At 45.6% G+C, this 18,770-nt stretch overlaps 1 protein-coding gene across 1 annotated transcript in view; it reads left to right on the top strand.

The window, feature by feature from the left end:
- Positions 1-18,770, top strand: part of LOC101343641 (IQ and AAA domain-containing protein 1) — a 64,809-nt gene that overhangs the window by 12,163 nt on the left and 33,876 nt on the right. Inside the window, exons 5-7 of the mRNA XM_023740861.1 lie at positions 3,633-3,715; positions 10,466-10,573; positions 10,948-11,147. Coding sequence (XP_023596629.1) covers positions 3,633-3,715; positions 10,466-10,573; positions 10,948-11,147 — 391 coding nt within the window. The remainder of the gene's footprint in view (positions 1-3,632; positions 3,716-10,465; positions 10,574-10,947; positions 11,148-18,770) is intronic.

Genomic DNA, 18,770 nt, shown 5'->3' with positions numbered 1-18,770 from the left:
CAGTTACACACTTGCCAGACTGCTGGAGGGAAGGTGCAGGTGTCAAAAACCCAAATGCGCAGAAAAACACCAAAAACTAGTGTAACAATGTACTTATTGCAAGTACATACGATTTGAATCAGACTGCGTCAACCCAAGGATTTCGGGAAGGCGCTCTGGAAGAGGGGACAGAGAAAGCAGGTTATAGAGGTGGGGCCCAGACCGGGTGGCCTCCTGAAGGTCATTGTAATTCTCCAAAGGAGCCCAATGCCTGAGGCAAAATGCGCTTGGCTAAGCTGCTTCCCAGGCTCCTGTTTGACTGGAACGTGACTTTAGCAAACGGCTCCTTGAAGGCTGACAGTTCAAAAGGACGCCTAAGGGCAGATGGCCTGGGTGGGTCTTCCCAACTCCATGGACCCGGAAATCTGGACTCCAGGAGAATGAGAATCTCCCAGGAAAGAGGAAGGCCAGGCTCAGCTTAGAATCTCCTGAGGGGAGAGCCCAGCGTGAGCCCAGCACAGGTCTGCAGACACCTTGATGAGGCCAGCACCCCGGCTGGTGCCTGTGCACGGAGCCCCGCCAGGCTGTTGTTGCTGGGTGTCATCTTGTGGATTCCGACTCACAGCGACCGCATGTGACAGAGCAGAGCTGCCCCATAGGGTCTTCTAGGCTGCAGTGTGCAGGAGCAGATTGCCAGGTCTTTTCTCCCTCGGAGCTGCTGGGTGGGTTCAAACCACCGACTTTTCGGTTAGCAGCCAAGTGCTTAACCTCTGCGCCACCAGGGCTCCTTAAAACCTCTGGAAGAACAGCAGCCGGGGGGGGGGGGCGTGGGCTTTTGACTCTTTGGAAGGGGCTTCAGTGTCCTCCCTGGAGGCCCCATTGTTTGCGGGGAGGTTCAGGCCGGAAGGCTCTGGCCGACCTGCCTAAGAGGGGTCTGTCAGCACTGAGACCGAGGCTCACCAGTTCCTGGGAGGAAGATGCAGGCCCCTTTCCTGAAGAGGGTCCATCCCCTACATACACATAGTGTGACATGTTTTCCTTTGTTCTTACATTAGTCCCAAAACACAGTGAAGTCTTCCAGATGAAGACTGAGCCAATGACAAACCAGAGCTAAAATCTGATCTACTAATATGGCCCTGGTTGCACAGTGGTTAAGAGCTACAGCGGCTAACCGAAAGGTCAGCAGTTCGAATCCACCAGCCGCTCCTTGGAAACCCTGCGGGGCAGTTCTACCCTGTCTGATAGAGTCACTATGAGTCAAAATCGACTTGACAGCCACAGTTTTTTTTTTTTTTTTTTTTGAAATACGGCCCTGGAATCCCTGGGCTGCCCGAACGGTTAAGCACTGGACTACAAGCTGAAAGGTTGGTGGTTCAAACCCACCCAGAGGCAAACCCTACGGAGCAGTCTGCTCTGCACACATGGGGTCCCCATGAGTTGGAATCCACTCGGACAGCAACTAACAACATGACCCTGCTGCTAAGTTAAAATTATTCCCTCGTGCTCTCCTGCATTTGCGGCATTGCCTTCCTATGGCATAAAACTCTGCTCTGCTTTCACAGCGCGGGCATAGCCCACAGACAGACGTGGAGTCTGCTCTTGGCGTGTTCCAGCTGAGCTCTGAAAACCAGCCTCAGGCAATTCTCCACAGAGTGAGAGGCCAGTATTTTAGTCACTTTCATGCCCTGAAGAACAGACAGGCCTGGTCATCTCATTCCTGAAAGACTTTTCTCTTTCATTTTAAAGACCCTGTGTTACTAGGCTGGGGCCCTGATGGCGCAGTGGTTAAGCGCTCGGCTGCTATCCGGAAGGTTAGCAGTTCGAATCCACCAGCGCTCCTTGGAAACCCTGTGGGGCAGTTCTACTCTGTCTGTCCTACAGGGTTGCTATCAGTCGGAATCAACTCAACGGCAAGAGGTTTTTTTTTTTTTTTTTTGGTTACTAGACTAGGGCTAGTTCTGCCACGATACTGTATGATAGATTCTGTTTCTCTCATTAAATTAGTATAACCCTTAAACCAGTATTTTTATCATAGGTTGAGGCAGTTTTAAGGTCTAAAAATGTTCTATTCCATAATAAAGTTTTAGTTCACTGGGAAGATAGAAGTATAGGTTTATGCTCAGGGCATCCCAATATAATTTGATTTGATTATTTTAGAGAAACTTCTTCAATTTTACATGAACATTTTATGCTTATGTGATATGTGTATATTAAATGAGTATTGAAGTTAATACAGCTCAGGTACTGTTATCCCAGGAGTCTTGGCAGCGCGGTGGTTAAGCACTCAGCTGCTAACCAAAAGGTCGGTGGTTTGAACCCACCAGTGGCTCCTTGGCAGTAAAGACCTGTTGATCTGCTCCTGTAAAGATTACGCCTTAGAAACCCTATTGGGCAGTTCTGCTCTGTCCTACAGGGTTGCTATGAGTTGGAATCAACTGGATGGCACCTAACAACAAGTGTTATCCCAAATTCCGTTACTGGAGCCTCTTACCTCCTGTTTCATAGCCGAGTGGGTTGACCATTTGCACCACTGAGGAACTCGGCTTCCACAAGACACCACACACTTCTTGGTTCTCAGCATCAGGCACACTATTTTGAATTCATTTGATAGAACACCATTGCAGTCAACCAAGGACTGGGGTCATTGTTACCATTCATCTTGATGGTGTTTGGTGGGAGTCTAAGTGAAATTGGGGGCATCGCCACTTACACGGTGAAGTTAGGATGGCAAGAATCGAATTCAGTTCCATGGATCCCTGGGAGAGAAAAAACAACGTGGGTGTCTTTCAATCACACTGACCTGGGTCATAGAGTAGATGAAGAACAGTTTAAATAGAGTTACATTTACAACTCTCAAGCTAAAGAAAGACTAGGGTAGGGCAGAAGAGCAAGACCCCTGGAAATGGAAAAGGAAAAAACAAAACCTCTCAAAAAACTATAGTGAGCAATATTTGAGCCTGACCTATCAGAATCCCTACAAGCCAAAGTCCAGTTGATGCCATTGGGAGGTCCATGGGTCTGGTGGGAGGCTATGTCCATTGTTTCCTCAATCAGTATAAACTCAAACCAGCGGGCTCTCTGGGGGAAGTGGTTTAGACATGTGTCAAAACTGGGGCAAAGTGTATCAGCCTTCTAAAAAATAATCACACTTCTATCTTCTGTATAATTGTGTCCACTGTAAACCTTTGTTCTTTATGGATATTTCTTTTAAACTACTATGCTTTGGGGCTAAAATGAAACATAAATTTCATGAAGGACTCATGACCTACTGCTGCTTCCAGATGCTAACTGGATCCATAACTACAGGTCCATGGTGTCACTATTATTGGGTAATTTCTAATTCATATTTGCGCCATCAGGAAGACTGATGAGAGAGCCGACTAGGAGTTACGGCTGGCCCCAGACGCCCGAGGACATAAGTCTTATTAATGGCAGACATCACTTGCACACATAGATGAGTCAACCGATCGTCTTTAAAAAACCTAATTTATCCCCAAATTGTAGAAACACTTCCAAATACCACTTATTTGCATGTGTTCAAACGTACTTTGAAATAGAGCTGGTTTACGTTCTCCGTATATACGTGGTGATTGCCCAAAACCCTGCTGCTTCTCCGTGTGTGCTCATGGGAGACCCGTCTGCTTGATCCCTAGGAGCATCGAATCCCTGTACAAGGAACTAGTGGAGGAAGGGCTGCTGATACAGGCGCTGAAAGTCAACCTTTCTGATTACATCGGTAATTACGCAAAGAAGAGCCCGTGTGCCACGTGTCACCCCTCACCTTTTGAGGTCCCAGCAGCTGGAAATAGGTTTCTTTGTGGTTTTGTCCAAACCAAGACCTGGCTCAGCGAGGCTTCTAGTAAATGTTTGTTAGATTCAAGTGATTTGAATAACTTAAGAGCAGGCTGCGAATTACTGGATTCTCTTGATTAAGTGGGTCCGTCTCTCGCCCCTTCTGTGGTAGAAGCAGGGTTTTGGACCTGCTAGCAAGATTCCCTGGGGCTTTTTTTCTGGCATAAGCTTGAAGGGAGGAGACTTGCTTGTGCTTTCCTGTTTAATTATATGTAACGGCCCCTAGGGGGCAGCACCGGTGCTTCTACAGCCAGTAACCCATTGCTGTGCAGTTGACCCCGACTCCTGGCGACCCCACGTGTGTCAGAGTAGAACTGTGCTCCATAGGGTTTTCAATGGTTGTGTTTTTGGAAGTAGATCGCCAGGCTTTCTTCTGAGGAGCCTCTGAGGGGACTTGAACCTGCAACCTTTTGTTTAATAGCTGAGCGTGTTAAATGTTTGCACCACCCGGGGACTCCATTTCCACAACACAGAGGAGGGCTTTCACCAGAAGAGCCCATGACAGAAGTCACTGGGAGGAAGGAGGTGGTGACATTAGCTATCTTACTCTTCAACTGATGTCTTTCCCTTAATTAAAAACAAAACTACATCATGACACCCTGAAGGCACACCTAAAGTTTACAGTTCCTCAGAATCCTTCCCCCCAAATGCAGACATTGTTACTTTCACGTATCCCCTGCGAACAACAACATTCTCCTACACAGTAGGATCATCACACTCAGGAAATTTAACATTGATGAGCGATTATTGCCTCATATCCGGGAGCCCTGGTGGCACAAGGGTAAGCGCTAGGCTGCTAACCAAAGGTCAGCAGTTCCAGTTCAACCATCGGCCTCAAGGAAGAAAGACCTGGCGATCTACTCCCATAAAGATGTTGTTGTTGTTAGGTGTCGTCGGGTTGATTCCCACTCTTAGCGACCCTGGGTACAACAGAACAAAACACCGGTCCTGCACCATCCCCACAATCCTTGCTATGTTTGAGCCCATTGTTGCAGCCACTGTGTCAATCCATCTCATTGAGGGACTTCCTCTCTTTCGATGACCCTCTGCTTTACCAAGCAGGATGTCCTTCTCCAGGGACTGGTCCCTGCTGGTAATGTGTCCAAAGTATGTGAGATGTAGTCTCACCATCCTCGCTTCTAAGGAGCATTCTGGCTGTACTTCTTCCAAGACAGATTTGTTCATTATTTTGGCAGCCTAGGAAACCCTATGGGACAGTTCTACTCTGTTATATAGGGTATCTATAAGTCGGAATCGACTCGACAGCACCCAGCAAATGCAGTCAATATTGAATTTTGCCAAGAGTTCTAATAACGCCTTTTGTGACTGTTTGTCTTTCTCAGTTCAAACTCCAGTGAGGATCATACGTGTGATTGTCCTGACTTTCTAGTCTTCGGCCCCTTTAATCTAGAACACTGTCCCAACCTCGAATTTGGCACTGGGGAGGCAGCCAGCTGGAAGAGAGTTTGGATGTCGGTGATCACAGGATTATTGATCATCAGCTCCTCCCAGCCCATTTCTGATTTTGGAAGAGAGCACCCTAGCCTGCAGTTACCTTCCCCAGCCCAGACGTCTCACATCAGGGGAGTTAGATGTCGTGCCCCTGCGTGGCACAAATGGTTAAGCACTTGACTACAAACCAAAAGGTTGGCGGTTCAGACACAGCCAGTGGCACCTCCGAAGACAGGCCTGGCTATCTGCTTTCAAAAGGTGGCAGCCAGGTCACAGTTTTGAAAACCCTATGGGGCAGTTCTGCTCTGTAACACATGGAGTTACCCCTTTCCCTGGTCCAGGGGCATCTCCTCCCCCTCCCCGCTCCTCCCTGGTCCAGGGGCATCCCCACCTCCCTTCCTCTCCCTGGTCCAGGGGCATCCCCACCTCCCCTCCTCTCCCTGGCCCAGAGGCATCCCCCCTCCCCTCCTCTCCCTGGTCCAGGGGCATCCCCCCTCTCCTCCTCTCCCTGGTCCAGGGGCATCCCCACCTCCCCTCCTCTCCCTGGCCCAGAGGCATCCCCCCTCCCCTCCTCTCCCTGGCCCAGGGGCATCCCCACCTCCCCTCCTCTCCCTGGTCCAGGGGCATTCCCCCAACCCTCCTCGCCCTGATCCAGGGGCGTCCCCACCTCCCCTCCTCTCCCTGGTCCAGGGACATCCCGCCCCTCCTCTCTCTGGTCCAGGGGCATCCCCGCTCCCGTCCTCTCCCTGATCCAGGGGCGTCCCCACCTCCCCTCCTCTCTCTGGTCCAGGGTTATCTCCGCCCCCCCAGCCTCCAAAGCTGCCTTTGAGTCTAGGATGCTGTCCTTTATCTGAGCTGCCTCAGTTTCTTCAACAGTAGACTGTGGATAATGAGAGCAACCACCTCATTAGATTGCCGTGAATGTTAGACGATTCGTCAAAGCAGTGCGCTCCAGGACATGGCTGGCATCAACTGCCTTCAAGTCAGCTCCGACTTACAGTGCCCCCATGTGTGTCAGAGTAGAGCTGTGTTCCATAGGGTTTTCAATGGCTGACTTTTTGGAAGTAGATCACCAGGCTTTCCTTCCGAGGTGCCTCTGGGCAAACTTGAACTGCCACCCTTTGAGTTAGCAGCCTAATGCTTAATTGTTTGTGCCCCCCAGGGGCCCCTATGATGCTTGGCGCAGCAGTTAGCAATTGTCCCTGTTATTTCTGTTGTTATCACCCAGTCACTGGTGGCTCAAGGTTTTGCCAATAAGAGGAAGGGCTGTGATGTCACAACCTCTGCCCACCTCCCTCCCTGTCCATATCACAGAAACACAAGCCAAGAGAGTGCTGGTCTCCTGCTAGAGGGGAAAACACAGAATGAACAGGAATCAATATTCCCCTAAATCATCTGGCCACACCCAGGGTTCAGTAACTGCTGCATTTGATGGGGCCCTCGACCGTGGCCAGGGCAGTGTTCTTCTCATTCTCCTTGCCGTTCATAGCCTAGAGGTCTAAGACTGAGCAGGTTCATAGCCTAGAGATTTGAAGACTCAGCAGGTTCATAGCCTAGAGATGGGAAGACTCAGCAGGTTCATAGCCTAGAGGTCTAAGACTGAGCAGGTTCATAGCCTAGAGATGAAAACACTCAGCTGGTTTGTAGCCTTTCGTAGCCTAGAGGTCTAAGAATCAGCAGGTTCATAGCCTAGAGGTCAAAGACTCAGTAGGTTCATAGCCTAGAGGTCAAAGACTCAGTAGGTTCATAGCCTAGAGGTCAAAGACTCAATAGGTTCATAGCCTAGAGATGGGAAGACTCAGCAGGTTCATAGCCTAGAGGTCGGAAGACTCAGCAGGTCCATACCCTAGAGATGAGAAGACTCAGCAGGTTCATATCCTAGAGGTCAGAAGACTCAGCAGTTTCATAGCCTAGAGATGGGAAGACTCAGTAGATTCATAGCCTGGAGATGGGAAGACTCAGCAGGTTCATACCCTAGAGATGGGAAGACTCAGCAGGTTCATAGCCTAGAGATGGGAAGACTCAGCAGGTTCATAGCCTAGAGATGGGAAGACTCAGCAGGTCCATACCCTAGAGATGGGAAGACTCAGCAGGTCCATACCCTAGAGATGGGAAGACTCAGCAGGTCCATACCCTAGAGATGGGAAGACTCAGCAAGTTCATAGCCTAGAGATGGGAAGACTCAGCAGGTTCATAGCCTAGAGATGGGTAGACGTCATAACCTTAGAAGATATGGTATCCATATTTGCATATGGAAAACGCCTGAACTTTTGGAGTAGGTGAGTACCCTGACATGTACATGATCTTGGCAGAGGTGTTGCAACCAAAAGTTAACCTGTGATCATCTCTCTGTTAGATGACATTTTAGTCTCATCTGGGAAGCCGGATAGCCTGCCTTAAATATAATCCTTCACTATCTCCAGAAAATTCTAGAAACTCTCCAGATAATGCCCCTGAATTTTAACACCCTAACACTGTGTCGTCATCCTTGTTATTAGAAAACCAGTGACTGGTTACCATTTAGTCAACTCTGACTCACAGTGACCCCATGAGCGTCAGTGCGAACTGTTCTCCGTAGAATTTTCAACTGCTGTGATTTTACGGTAGTAGATCACCAGACCTTTCTTCTGGGGCACCTCTGAGTGGGTTCAAACCAGCAACCTTTTGGTTAGCAGCTGAGTATGTTAACCATTTGCACCAGCTATTTGCAGTCACTGCAGTTGGAAGGGTGGGCAGGAGGACAGTAAATGATGCCCAGGCCTTGTTGGGCCTATGATCGTTCACCCCATTTCTTTGTAAGCCTTATATAAGAAGCTAATCGTTTTTTATATATATAAGTTGTCCCGTTATTCATTCTCTTTTTAATTCTTGTGCTGAGTAGAATAGAAACCTAAGAGGGGGGTTCCACTTTTATTTCTCAAGTCCTTGTTTTTCGGCTATGCTCTTGTGTTCTTGTTCAAGTATCTTACCAGATCCGTGTTCCTCTTCTTTCCAGTGTTCCAGCTTTGCTAGTCTCTTTCATGCCCTCTGCCTGAAATACTTTTCCTTCTGCCATTTCCTCCTTCCTTCTCTTGTGGAAGACGCAGTGTCTCTGCAGGAATCCTGAAGTCTCTAAGTTCTAAATGAGTGGGCGGAGTCCCTGGGTGGCACAAACTCAACCACCAGCGAAAGGTTGGCGGTTCAAACCCACCCAGAGGAGTCTTGAGGCCTGGCGATCTGCTTCTGACAGGTCACAGCCTGGAACACCCTGTGGAGCAGTTCCACAGCAACCGACAGCAATGAGTGGGCAGGAAGGGTTTTACAGCCCCCACGCCAGGCAATCACCAAGCACAGTAACGTGTCTTCCCGAGACTCGGCAAATGGCCCAGGCCGGCCCTGCCCTGCACTATACCAGATACAACACCCACTAATTCAATTCAGTACAATTTGTTTAAATAAAATCTGTTAGGCTGTAGAAAATACAGCGCATCTGGATATTAATATGGATTTACTTAGGCAGGAAAGTTGGGGTCACTTTCATATCACCTCTGATGTCATGTTTACTGGCAGTGAACGCTGGATTTAACGGTTACCACAGGCTCTCTCTCTGCTCTTGTGGAGGCTAAATTAACGCTTTTCTGTTTATTACCTGCTCATTAAAAAGCATGGGTACCTGAAGCCATAATAGAAGCTTCCTTATCACTTATCCCCCTGCCACCACCCATTGCCCTTGCCAAGGACTTTTTTCCTTACATGTGGCGGCTTGGAAAGGCTGCCCTCCCCAACAACCCAGCAATCGTTGTTAAAAACTTTTTGTATTCTCAGTATTTATATGCTTGTATACACAGAGATGTGCATATTGTGTTTGTCACACGCATATAACATCGAAAACTCGGCAAGGTTAGTACTTATTATAGGAAGAAATGGTCAGAAAACAATTGTAGAGACACTGTGATCCATTCAAGGAGCATTTGCACTCCAGATTCAGGTATAAATCACCAGAGAATCCTATGAGCATGTGAAGATTCTCAACACCTGTCCTCATGACAAATGGAGACCACCAAACCAATTTTCTTGGTGACCTTATCTAAATTAGTTAGAAAATAACAGTTCAGATTTATGACTAGTTACAATTAAGCCCTTTGATACCTTCTAATTAAACCTGTAAAGATTTATTTCTGTATTATTCCTTTGGTAATCATTTAAAAATGATAAAAATGTAAATGAATATTACCCTCAAAAGGAGATGTTTCTATTTATCCTAAATAGACTCATACCCTTCCTTTCAAATGACTACATTTTAGGTTCAGATTTATGCTGCTCCAATGCAAATTTCAGGTCAGTCTTAAATAATTTATCTCCAAGTTTGTGCAAGTGTTAAACTTAATCTCTTAGAATATACATAAAGCAAACACCACTGTTTTTTCGCTCTTCTTTGTATGTCCCTCATTGCCCCACTTCCCATAGCCCAGTATTCAAAGGTTATTTTAAAAAACAGTAGGTCATTATAATAGCCAACAGAATGCCTAGTATAACAACCCGTTGTCGCCGAGTCGATTCCGACTCATAGCGACCCTATAGGACAGAGTAGAACTGCCCCATAAGGTTTCCAAGGAGCGTCTGGTGGATTTGAACTGCCGACCTTTTGGTTAGCAGCCGAGCTCTTAACCACTGTGCCACCAGGGGTCCCAAAAAAACCCGTTGTCGCCGAGTCGATTCTGACTCATAGCAACCTTATAGGACAGAGTAGAACTGCCCCATGATAGCCAGTACATCAAGGCTTTCTCAAATGGATAGTTTTTCTTCTTCAAGCCTTTGTCTGAGAAAAGATGTGTTCCTCACAACGACTCCCCGTAAACCAGTAAAACCAGTTGCCATCAAGTCGATTCAGACTCATGGTGACGTCACACGTGTCAGAGTAGAACTGAGCTCCATAGGGTTTTCAGTAGCTGATTTTTCAGAAGTAGATCGCCAGGCCCTTCTTCCAAGGCCCCTCTGGGTGGATCCAACCTCCAACCTTTCAGTTAGCAGCTGAGCACAGTAACTGTCTGCACCACTGACAGACTCCAAATGCCCGTAATACAATCACATTCGCTCAGAAACACGACGTTTGTGTCCCGCGTTAATCTTGAGCGCCAGAAGTGTGCAGCGCGGACCAGCCCAGGTTCTCATTCGTTCATTCGGGCTGTTTCTTTCCTCCCAGGTGAGTACAGCTACCTGGGGACAACTCTCCGCCAGGTGTCCATAGAGCCCATGCCTTCCCTCCTGGATGTCAGGCAGCTCATCACACTGTATGGAATCTTACCGTTAGGTAAGGACCTCCGTGTCCTACTGTGCCTGCCTACAAGCCTGGGGGCGCTGAGGGCTGGCTTTGACTGTGTAGCCCTGGTTGTCATCAAAAGCGTATTGCAGCCAACGAGCCATCCAATCAGTACCGCACTTTCCACCCTCTCCCCTCTCCCCTGGATCCTGGGACGGGGCTGGGCAGGGGACTGTACCTGGCATTTAGCCTCCCAGGTCAGATTAAAGGTGTCACCGAGTCAGCTGAGCTGAAGGCCGACCTCTGGTGCGTATGCTTTTGACACACTGTACCATCCTTGCAGACATGGGGGCCTCACCATGGAGTGATGGCCTCCAGGAAGCCTTGTCTCAGAAAGGCGTTTCAGGTTGTCTCTGGCCTTTCAGGTTCCCCGACAGTGCATGAGAAAGCTCCTTTGGTGAAGTCCCTGCTGCTGGCCGGGCCCTCTGGGGTTGGGAAGAAAATGCTGGTCCATGCCATCTGCACCGAGACCGGAGCCAACCTTTTCAACCTGTCTGCGTCCAACATCGCTGGGAAGTACCCCGGCCGGAGCGGCCTCCAGATGATGCTGCATGTCGTCTTCAAGGTACCCACGCGTCCTCAGCTTCCTATTCTCCTCCCCCTATTACATGCTCAGATCCTGCTTTCTTCGTGTCTTGCAGATAATTTCCCTAGGCCAACAAGCATGTCTCCCTTAAACTGGGCCATCACATCGCCCTGTAAATTAGGTAATTATTGAGTCTGGCCGGGCACCCAGCAATTAGAAACAGGTTCTTTCTTTGCATGAAAACCCCCATTCCACCCAGAGCAGCCTCCTTCCGCCAGAGGCATCCTTCCTGAAATGCTTGCTCATCTCACTGAAAACAAAACCCATGATTTCTTTTGTCAGCCCACTCGCTTCATCTGACATTTGCGTCTCCGGGTATTCACCCTCACATGGCATAATCAGCGAGCAGTGGTCCGTTCTCTGCATCAGCTCCTCATCCAGGTATTGTGAAGGAGCTGGCAGGGAGCTGAGTTAACCACGGAGGAGGGTGCCCCAGGAGATCAGACACACTGACCAGCTGTGTGAACTTGGATAAGCCCTTAGCCTCCCTGGGTGCCCGTTTTCTTATCACCAAAATGAAAGCATTGAAACAAATGATGCTGATGTGCTCCATCAGCTTGAAAAGCAACAATTCTCTGACGCCATTCACATAGCCAGACAGATAGATACATAGATAGACAATGGACAGACAGACAGATAGACGATAGGTAGGCAGATAGATAATAGGTAGACAGATGACAGATAAATGTTAGATAGACATATAGAGATACACAGTATACGCATACGCACAGATTAACATAAAGGTTACCAAGTTGTAAAGAATTTTGGTACAGGATATTTATATTTAATATTAAAACTTTACAGGATTTAGTTTTTATTTGGTTGAGTTGCTCAAGGTTATCATTGTGGATGTTGTTAGTGAGTGTCCAGACAGTTTCCGACTCCTGGTGACTATGCATGATGGAGCAAAATGCTCCCCAGTCCTGTACACCATCCCCGTGATCGGTTTTAGATCAGACCCTTGTGGTCCACAGGGTTTTCACTGGCTGATTTTCAGAAGTGGATCTCCAGGCCTTTCTTCCTAGTCTTAATGTGGAAGCTCCACTGAAACCCATTCAGCATCACAGCAGCACACAAGCCTCCACTGACAGACAGTGTGGCTGCGCATGAGGTGCACTGGCCAGGAGTCAAACCCGGGTCTCCTGCATGGAAGGGGAGAAATCTACCATTCAAGCACCACTGCCCTCGTTGTGGATATGAACTGTTATTTTATAGGTAATTGTCAAAGTTGCTAGAATGCCAGATAAGCCCGCTTTCACTTTATCAAAACTTACCGGGGACAAGGGCTGTCCCACTCTTCCGGCTGGAAGCTGGCTCTGCATCTACTTCCTGTGTTGTTGTTGGGTGCCGTCAAGTCGATTCCAACTCACAGCAGCTCCATGTGCTTTCGAGGAGATGGTTACAAACTAAACATTACCTGTAGGAGCGGTCCCTTTTCGGTATCATCCTAATGGCCAAAGATGCGGAAGTGAAGGCCGTGGGATGTCTTTCCTTAGCCATGCGATCCCACCTGTCCTTTTCTCTCTTCCTGGTCCGGAAGGAAGGAATCCATGGAGAGAGGACTTTAAAATGCTGGAATGTGGGAGAGGAGGAAGGTAGGTAGGGAACAAAAGAAGGTCAGGAAGCTTCGCAGAGAACCTCCCATGGTTGTGTTGTTCTATTCAGTCTCCACCACAGCCCAGTGAAGTGTTTACCATTACTGTCACTTCCCAGAGAAAGAAGCCGGGGCCCCGAAAAGTTATCAAGTCGCTTGTCTCAGGCCACGGAGATTGAGTGGCCAAACTGGGATTAACACCAAGGTCCTTCTCTTCTTTTTCCTCCTGCAATGTTTTTATTAAAGGAAAATTTATGTACAGTGAAATGCACAAATCTCAAGCGTACGTTTTCGTAAGTTTTGAAAAATGTATACAATTGTGTAACCGCCATGTGCGTTTACGGGTGATTTCTGGCCGTCGTACAACTTCTTTTACGAAATGACTGTTGCAGTCATCCGCCTGCTTTTCACCGGACTGTTGGTCCTGTGATTTGTAACTGTTTTTTATATTTTCTGAAGACAAGTTCTCTGCCAGACTCATGTACTGCAAATGTTTTCTCTCAACCTGCAGCGTGCCTTTTCATTTACTTCTGGATTTTTTTAATTTACGTTTTCTATCAATTACGGAAAGAAGGTGTTAACGCCTCCAGTTATGACTGTGGGTTTCTGTATGTCTCCCTTTCTTTCTGTCACTTTGTGCCTCAGAAGGACCTGGGTTCGAATCCCAGCCTGGCCACTGGGATTCAGTGAAGCGCTGTCATGAGACACATCCACATTCAGGATTTTCATGTCTTCCTGACCGATTATTGTATCATTATGAAGTGTCCCTTTTTGTCTCTGGAAACTAGCCCTTGTCTTGAAGTCTGCTGTGTCTGATATGCAGGTAGCCACATCACCTTTCTCCTGCACGCTGTATATGGTATACTTTCGTACCATTTTATTTTCAGAGTACCTGTGTCTTTATTGTTAACGGACATTTCTTGTGGACAGCACACAGTGGGGTCTTGCTTTCTTATTCAATCTGATAATGTCGTTGTTCGTTGTCTTCAAGTCAGCTCATGGCGACCCCATGTACAACAGAACAAAACGTTGCCCAGTCCTGCGCCATCCTCACAATCTTGGTATGTTTGAGCTCATTGTTGCAGCCACCCTGTTAATCCCTCTGGTGAAGGGTTTCTCTCATTTTCACTGACCCTTTACTTTACCAAACATTGTGTCCTATTCTAGCAATTGGTCTTTCCTGATGGTGTGATTCTTATGATAGCTACCATTTAATTGTAGTGTTTGTTTCATTTACATTAAACGTAAGCATTTAATGTAACAAACGTGCTATTTGTTCTCTATTTGTCCAATTTCTTTTTGTTCTTCTATTTCTCCTTTCTGGCCTTTTTTGGGCTTAGCTCAGTACTTTTTAGTATTCCATTTAAATGTTTCTATTATCATTTTAGAAATACTCCTTTTTTTTTTTTCTTTTAGTGGTTTCTCTACAGATTACAGCGTCATTGTTGTTAGGTGCCGTCAAGTCGGTTCCTCACAGCGACCCTATGTACAACAGAATGAAACACTGCCCAGTCCTGCACCATCTTCACAATCATTTTTATGTCTGATCCCATTTGTCCTAGTCATCTAGTGCTGCTATAACAGGAATACCACAAGTGGATGGCTTTTAACAAAGAGAAGTTTATATTCTCTCACAGTCTAGTAGGCTACAAGTCCAAATTCAAGGCATCAACTCCAGAGGAAGGCTTTCTCTCTCTGTCAGCTCTAGAGAAAGGTCCTTGTGATGCATCAGTCTTCCCTTGGTCTCAGAGCATCTCAGCACAGGAACCTCAGGTCCAAAGGACGCGCTGTGCTCCCGGCACTGCTTTCTTGGTGGTATGAGGTCCCCATGTCTCTCTGCTTGCTTCTCTCTTTTATATCTCAAAAGAGATTGGCTTAAAAAAAAAGAGATTGGCTTAAGCCACTACCTAATCTTGTAGACCTCATCAATATAACTGCTACTAATCCATCTTATTACATCATAGTGATAGAGTTTACAACATAGGGAAATCACATCAGATTACAAAAAATGGTACACAATCATACAGTACTGGGAATCATGACCCAGCCAAGTTGACAGATATTTTGGGGGGACACAATTCAATACATGACACCATTGTTGCAGCCACTGTGTCAATCCATCTCGTTGAGGGTCTTGTTCTTTTTTGCTGACCCTGTACCTTACAAGCATGATGTATTTCTCCAGGAACTGGTCCCTCCTAACAACATTTTCAAAGTACTTGACACAAAGTCTTGCCATCCTTGCTTCTAAAGAGAATTCTGGCTGTACTTCTTCCAAGACAGATTTGTTCCTTCTTCTGGCAGTCCATGGTATAGTCAGTATTCTTCACCAACACCATATTCAAAGGCATCAATTCTTCTTTGGTCTTCCTTATTCATTGTCCAGCTTTCCTATGCATATGAAGTGACGAAAATATCACGGTTTGGGTCAGGTGCCCCTTAGTCATCAAAGTGACATCTTTACTTTTCAACTCTTTAAAGAAGTCTTTTGCAGCAGATATGCCCAATGCAATACATTGTTTGATTTCTTGATTGCCAGTTCCATGGGTGTTGATTGTGGATCCAAGTAAAATGAAATCCTTGACAACCTCAATCTTTTCTCTGTTTATCATGATGTTCTTTATTGGTCGAGTTGTAAGGATTTTTGTTTTCTTTATGTTGAGGTGTAATCCATACTGAAGGCTGTGGTCTTTGATCTTCATCAGTGAGTGCTTCAAGTCCTCTTCACTTTCAGCAATATTTGCATATCGCAGGTTGTTAATGAGTCTTCCTCCAATCCTGATATCCCGTTCTTCTTCAAATAGTCTGGCTTCTCGGATTATTTGCTCACCATACAGATTAAGTATCGTGAGAGGATACAACCCTGACCCCCACCTTTTCTGATATTAAACTACTCAGTATCCCTTTGTTCTGTTCAAACAACTGCCTCTTGGTCTATGTACAAGTTCCACATGAGCACAAACAAGTGTTCTGGGATTCCCATTCTTCACAATGTTATTCATAATTTGTAATGATCTACACAGTTGGATGCATTTTCATATTCAATAAAACACAGGTAAACATCTTTCTGGTATTCTCTGCTTTCAGCCAAGATCCGTCTGACATCAGCAATGATATCCCTCATTCCATGTCCTCTTCTGTATCTAGCTTGAATTTCTGGCAGTTCCCTATTGATATACTGCTACAGCTATTCAGCAAAATTTTATTTGTGTGTAGTATTAATGATACTGTTTGATAATTTCCACATTCAGTTGGATCACCTTTCTTTGGAATGGACACAAATATGGATCTCTTCCAGTTGGTTGGCCAGGTGGCTGTCTTCTAAATTTCTTGGCATAGATGAGTGAACACCTCCAGCACTGCATCTGTTTGTTGAAACATCTCAATTTGTATTCCATCAGGTTGGCCAGGTAGCTGTCTTCTAAATTTCTTGGCATAGATGAGTGAGCACCTCCAGCACTGCATCTGTTTGTTGAAACATCTCAATTTGTATTCCATCAGTTCCTGAAGCCTTGTTTTTCACCAATGCCTTCAGTGCAGTGTGGACTTCTTCTTTCAGTACCATCAGTTCTTGACTATATGCTACCTCCTGAAACACAGAGCAATTCTTTTTGGAACAGTGAATCTGTGTATTCCTTCCATCTTCTTTTGATGCTTCTGCATCGTTCAATATTTTGCCCGTAGAATCCTTCAAAATTGCAACTGGAGGCTGGAATTTTTCTTCAATTCTTTCACCTTGAGAAATTCTGAGCATGTTCTTCCGTTTTGGTTTTCTGACTCCAGGTCTTTGCACATTTCATTATAATATTTTACTTTGTCTTCTCAAGATACCCTTTGAAATCTTCTGCTCAGCTCTTTTACTTCATCATTCCTTCCATTAGCTTTAGCTACTCTACATTCAAGAGCAAGTTTCAGAGTCTCTTCTGATATCCATTTTGGTCTTTTCTTTCTTTCTTGTCTTTTTAATGACCTCTTGCTTTCTTCATGCGTGATGTCCGTGATGTCATTCCACAGTTCATCTGGTCTTCAGTCGTTAGCGTTCAATACGTCAAGTCTGTTCTTAAGATGGTCTCCAAGTTCAGGTGGGATATACTCAAGGTCGTAGTTTGTTTCTCTTGGCCTTATTTTAATTTTCTTCAGCTTCAACTTAAATTTGCATATGAGCTATTGATGGTCTGTTCTGCGGTCAGCCCTTGGCCTTGTTGGACTGATGATATTGAGCTTTTCCATAGTCTCTTTCCACAGATGTGGTCGATTTGATTCCTGTGTTTTCTATATGGTGAGGTCCACGTGTATAACAGTAGTTTACGTTGTTGAAAAACGGTATTTAGAATGAATAAGTCGTTGGTCTTGCAAAATTCTGTCATGCAGTCTCTGGCATCATTCCTATCACCAAGACCATATTTTCCAACTACAGTTCCTTTTTCTTTGTATCCAGTTTTCGCATTCCAATCACCAGTAATTATCAATGCATCTTAATTGCATGTTTGATCAATTTCAGACTGCAGAAGTAGGTAAAAATCTTCAATTTCCTCATCTTTGGCATTAGTGGTTGGTGGATAAATTTGAATAATAGTCATATTAATTGGTCTTCCTTGTAGGTGTATGGATATTATCCTATCACTGACAGTGTTGTACTATAGCATAGATCTTGAAATGTTCTTTTTGATGACGAATGGGATACCGTTCCTCTTCAATTTGTCATTCCCAGCATAGTAGATCATATGATAGTCTGATTCAGAATGGCGAATATCAGTCCATTTCAGGTCACTAATGCCTAGGATATTGATCTTTATGCATTCAAGTTCATTTTTGACTGCTTCCAATTTTCTTAGATTCATACTTCATACATTCCATGTTCCGATTATTAATGCCAGTTCCGTATCGATATACTGCTGTTTCATCCCATTTTGAATCGTGCCACAGCAGCAAATGAAGGTCCCAAAAGCTTGACTCCATCCCCATCATTAAGCTACACTCTACTTTGAGGAGGCAGCTCTTTCCCTATCATATTTTGAGTGCCTTCTAACCTGAGGAGCCCATCCTCCAGCACTATCTCAGACTGTTCTGCTACTCTTCCTAAGGTTTTCACTGGTCCATTTTTTCAGAAGTAGACCACCAGGTCCATCTTCCTAGTCTGTCTTAGTCTGGAAGCTCATCTGAAACCTGTCCACCATGGATGACCCTGCTGACATTTGAACTGCTAATGGCCTAACTTCCAGCATCACAGCAACACGCAAGACACTGCAGTATGACAAACTGACAGACGTGTGGTGGAAACGCCATAGGAGAATGTTATTATTTTTTGCATTAAATAGTCATTTGTCTTTAAAATAAATTAAGATGGAAAAATATAATATTTTATGTTTAGTCACATATTTATCATTTCTAGTACTCTTCATTCCTTTCTGTAGATCCTAGCTTCCATCTGTATCATTTCCTTTTCAGCTAAAGAACTTCTGTTAGCATTCCTTCTAGTGCAGATCTGCTTCCAATCTCTTTGCTTTCATTTAGCTCAAAATGCCTTTTACCTCGCCTCCATTTTTGCTGAATATAGAATTGTGAGTTGACAGACTTTTCTTTTAGCACTTTAAAGATGCCGTTACATTGTCTTCTGGCCACCATTGTTTCTGATGAAACATTATTAGTAAGTGGAACTGTTGATCCTTCCAAGTGATGTGTCGTTATTATCCAGATGCTCATAAGATTTTATCTTTATCTTTGTTTGCCATCAGTTTAACTATGATGTGTCCAGGTGGTTTTTTGGTTTGTTGTTTTTTATTTATTTTTCTCATACAAAAATTTATACTCTAATTGCTCTCCCCACACTGTGACAGCACACGCCTCCTTTCCACCCCTGATTCCCCATGTCCGTTCAACCAGCTCCTGACCCTCTCTGCCTTCCCATCTCACCTCCGGACAGAAGCTGCCCATTTAGTCTCTTGTATCTACTTGAGCTAAGAGGCACACTCCTCACGAGTATCACTTTATGTCCCACAGTCCAGTCC

This window comes from Trichechus manatus, unplaced genomic scaffold, assembly GCF_000243295.1.
Source record: "Trichechus manatus latirostris isolate Lorelei unplaced genomic scaffold, TriManLat1.0 scaffold00165, whole genome shotgun sequence".
Lineage (NCBI taxonomy): Eukaryota > Metazoa > Chordata > Mammalia > Sirenia > Trichechidae > Trichechus > Trichechus manatus.
The sequence above is the reverse complement of the archived record's forward strand: the minus strand, read 5'-3'. Positions and strand labels throughout refer to the sequence as shown.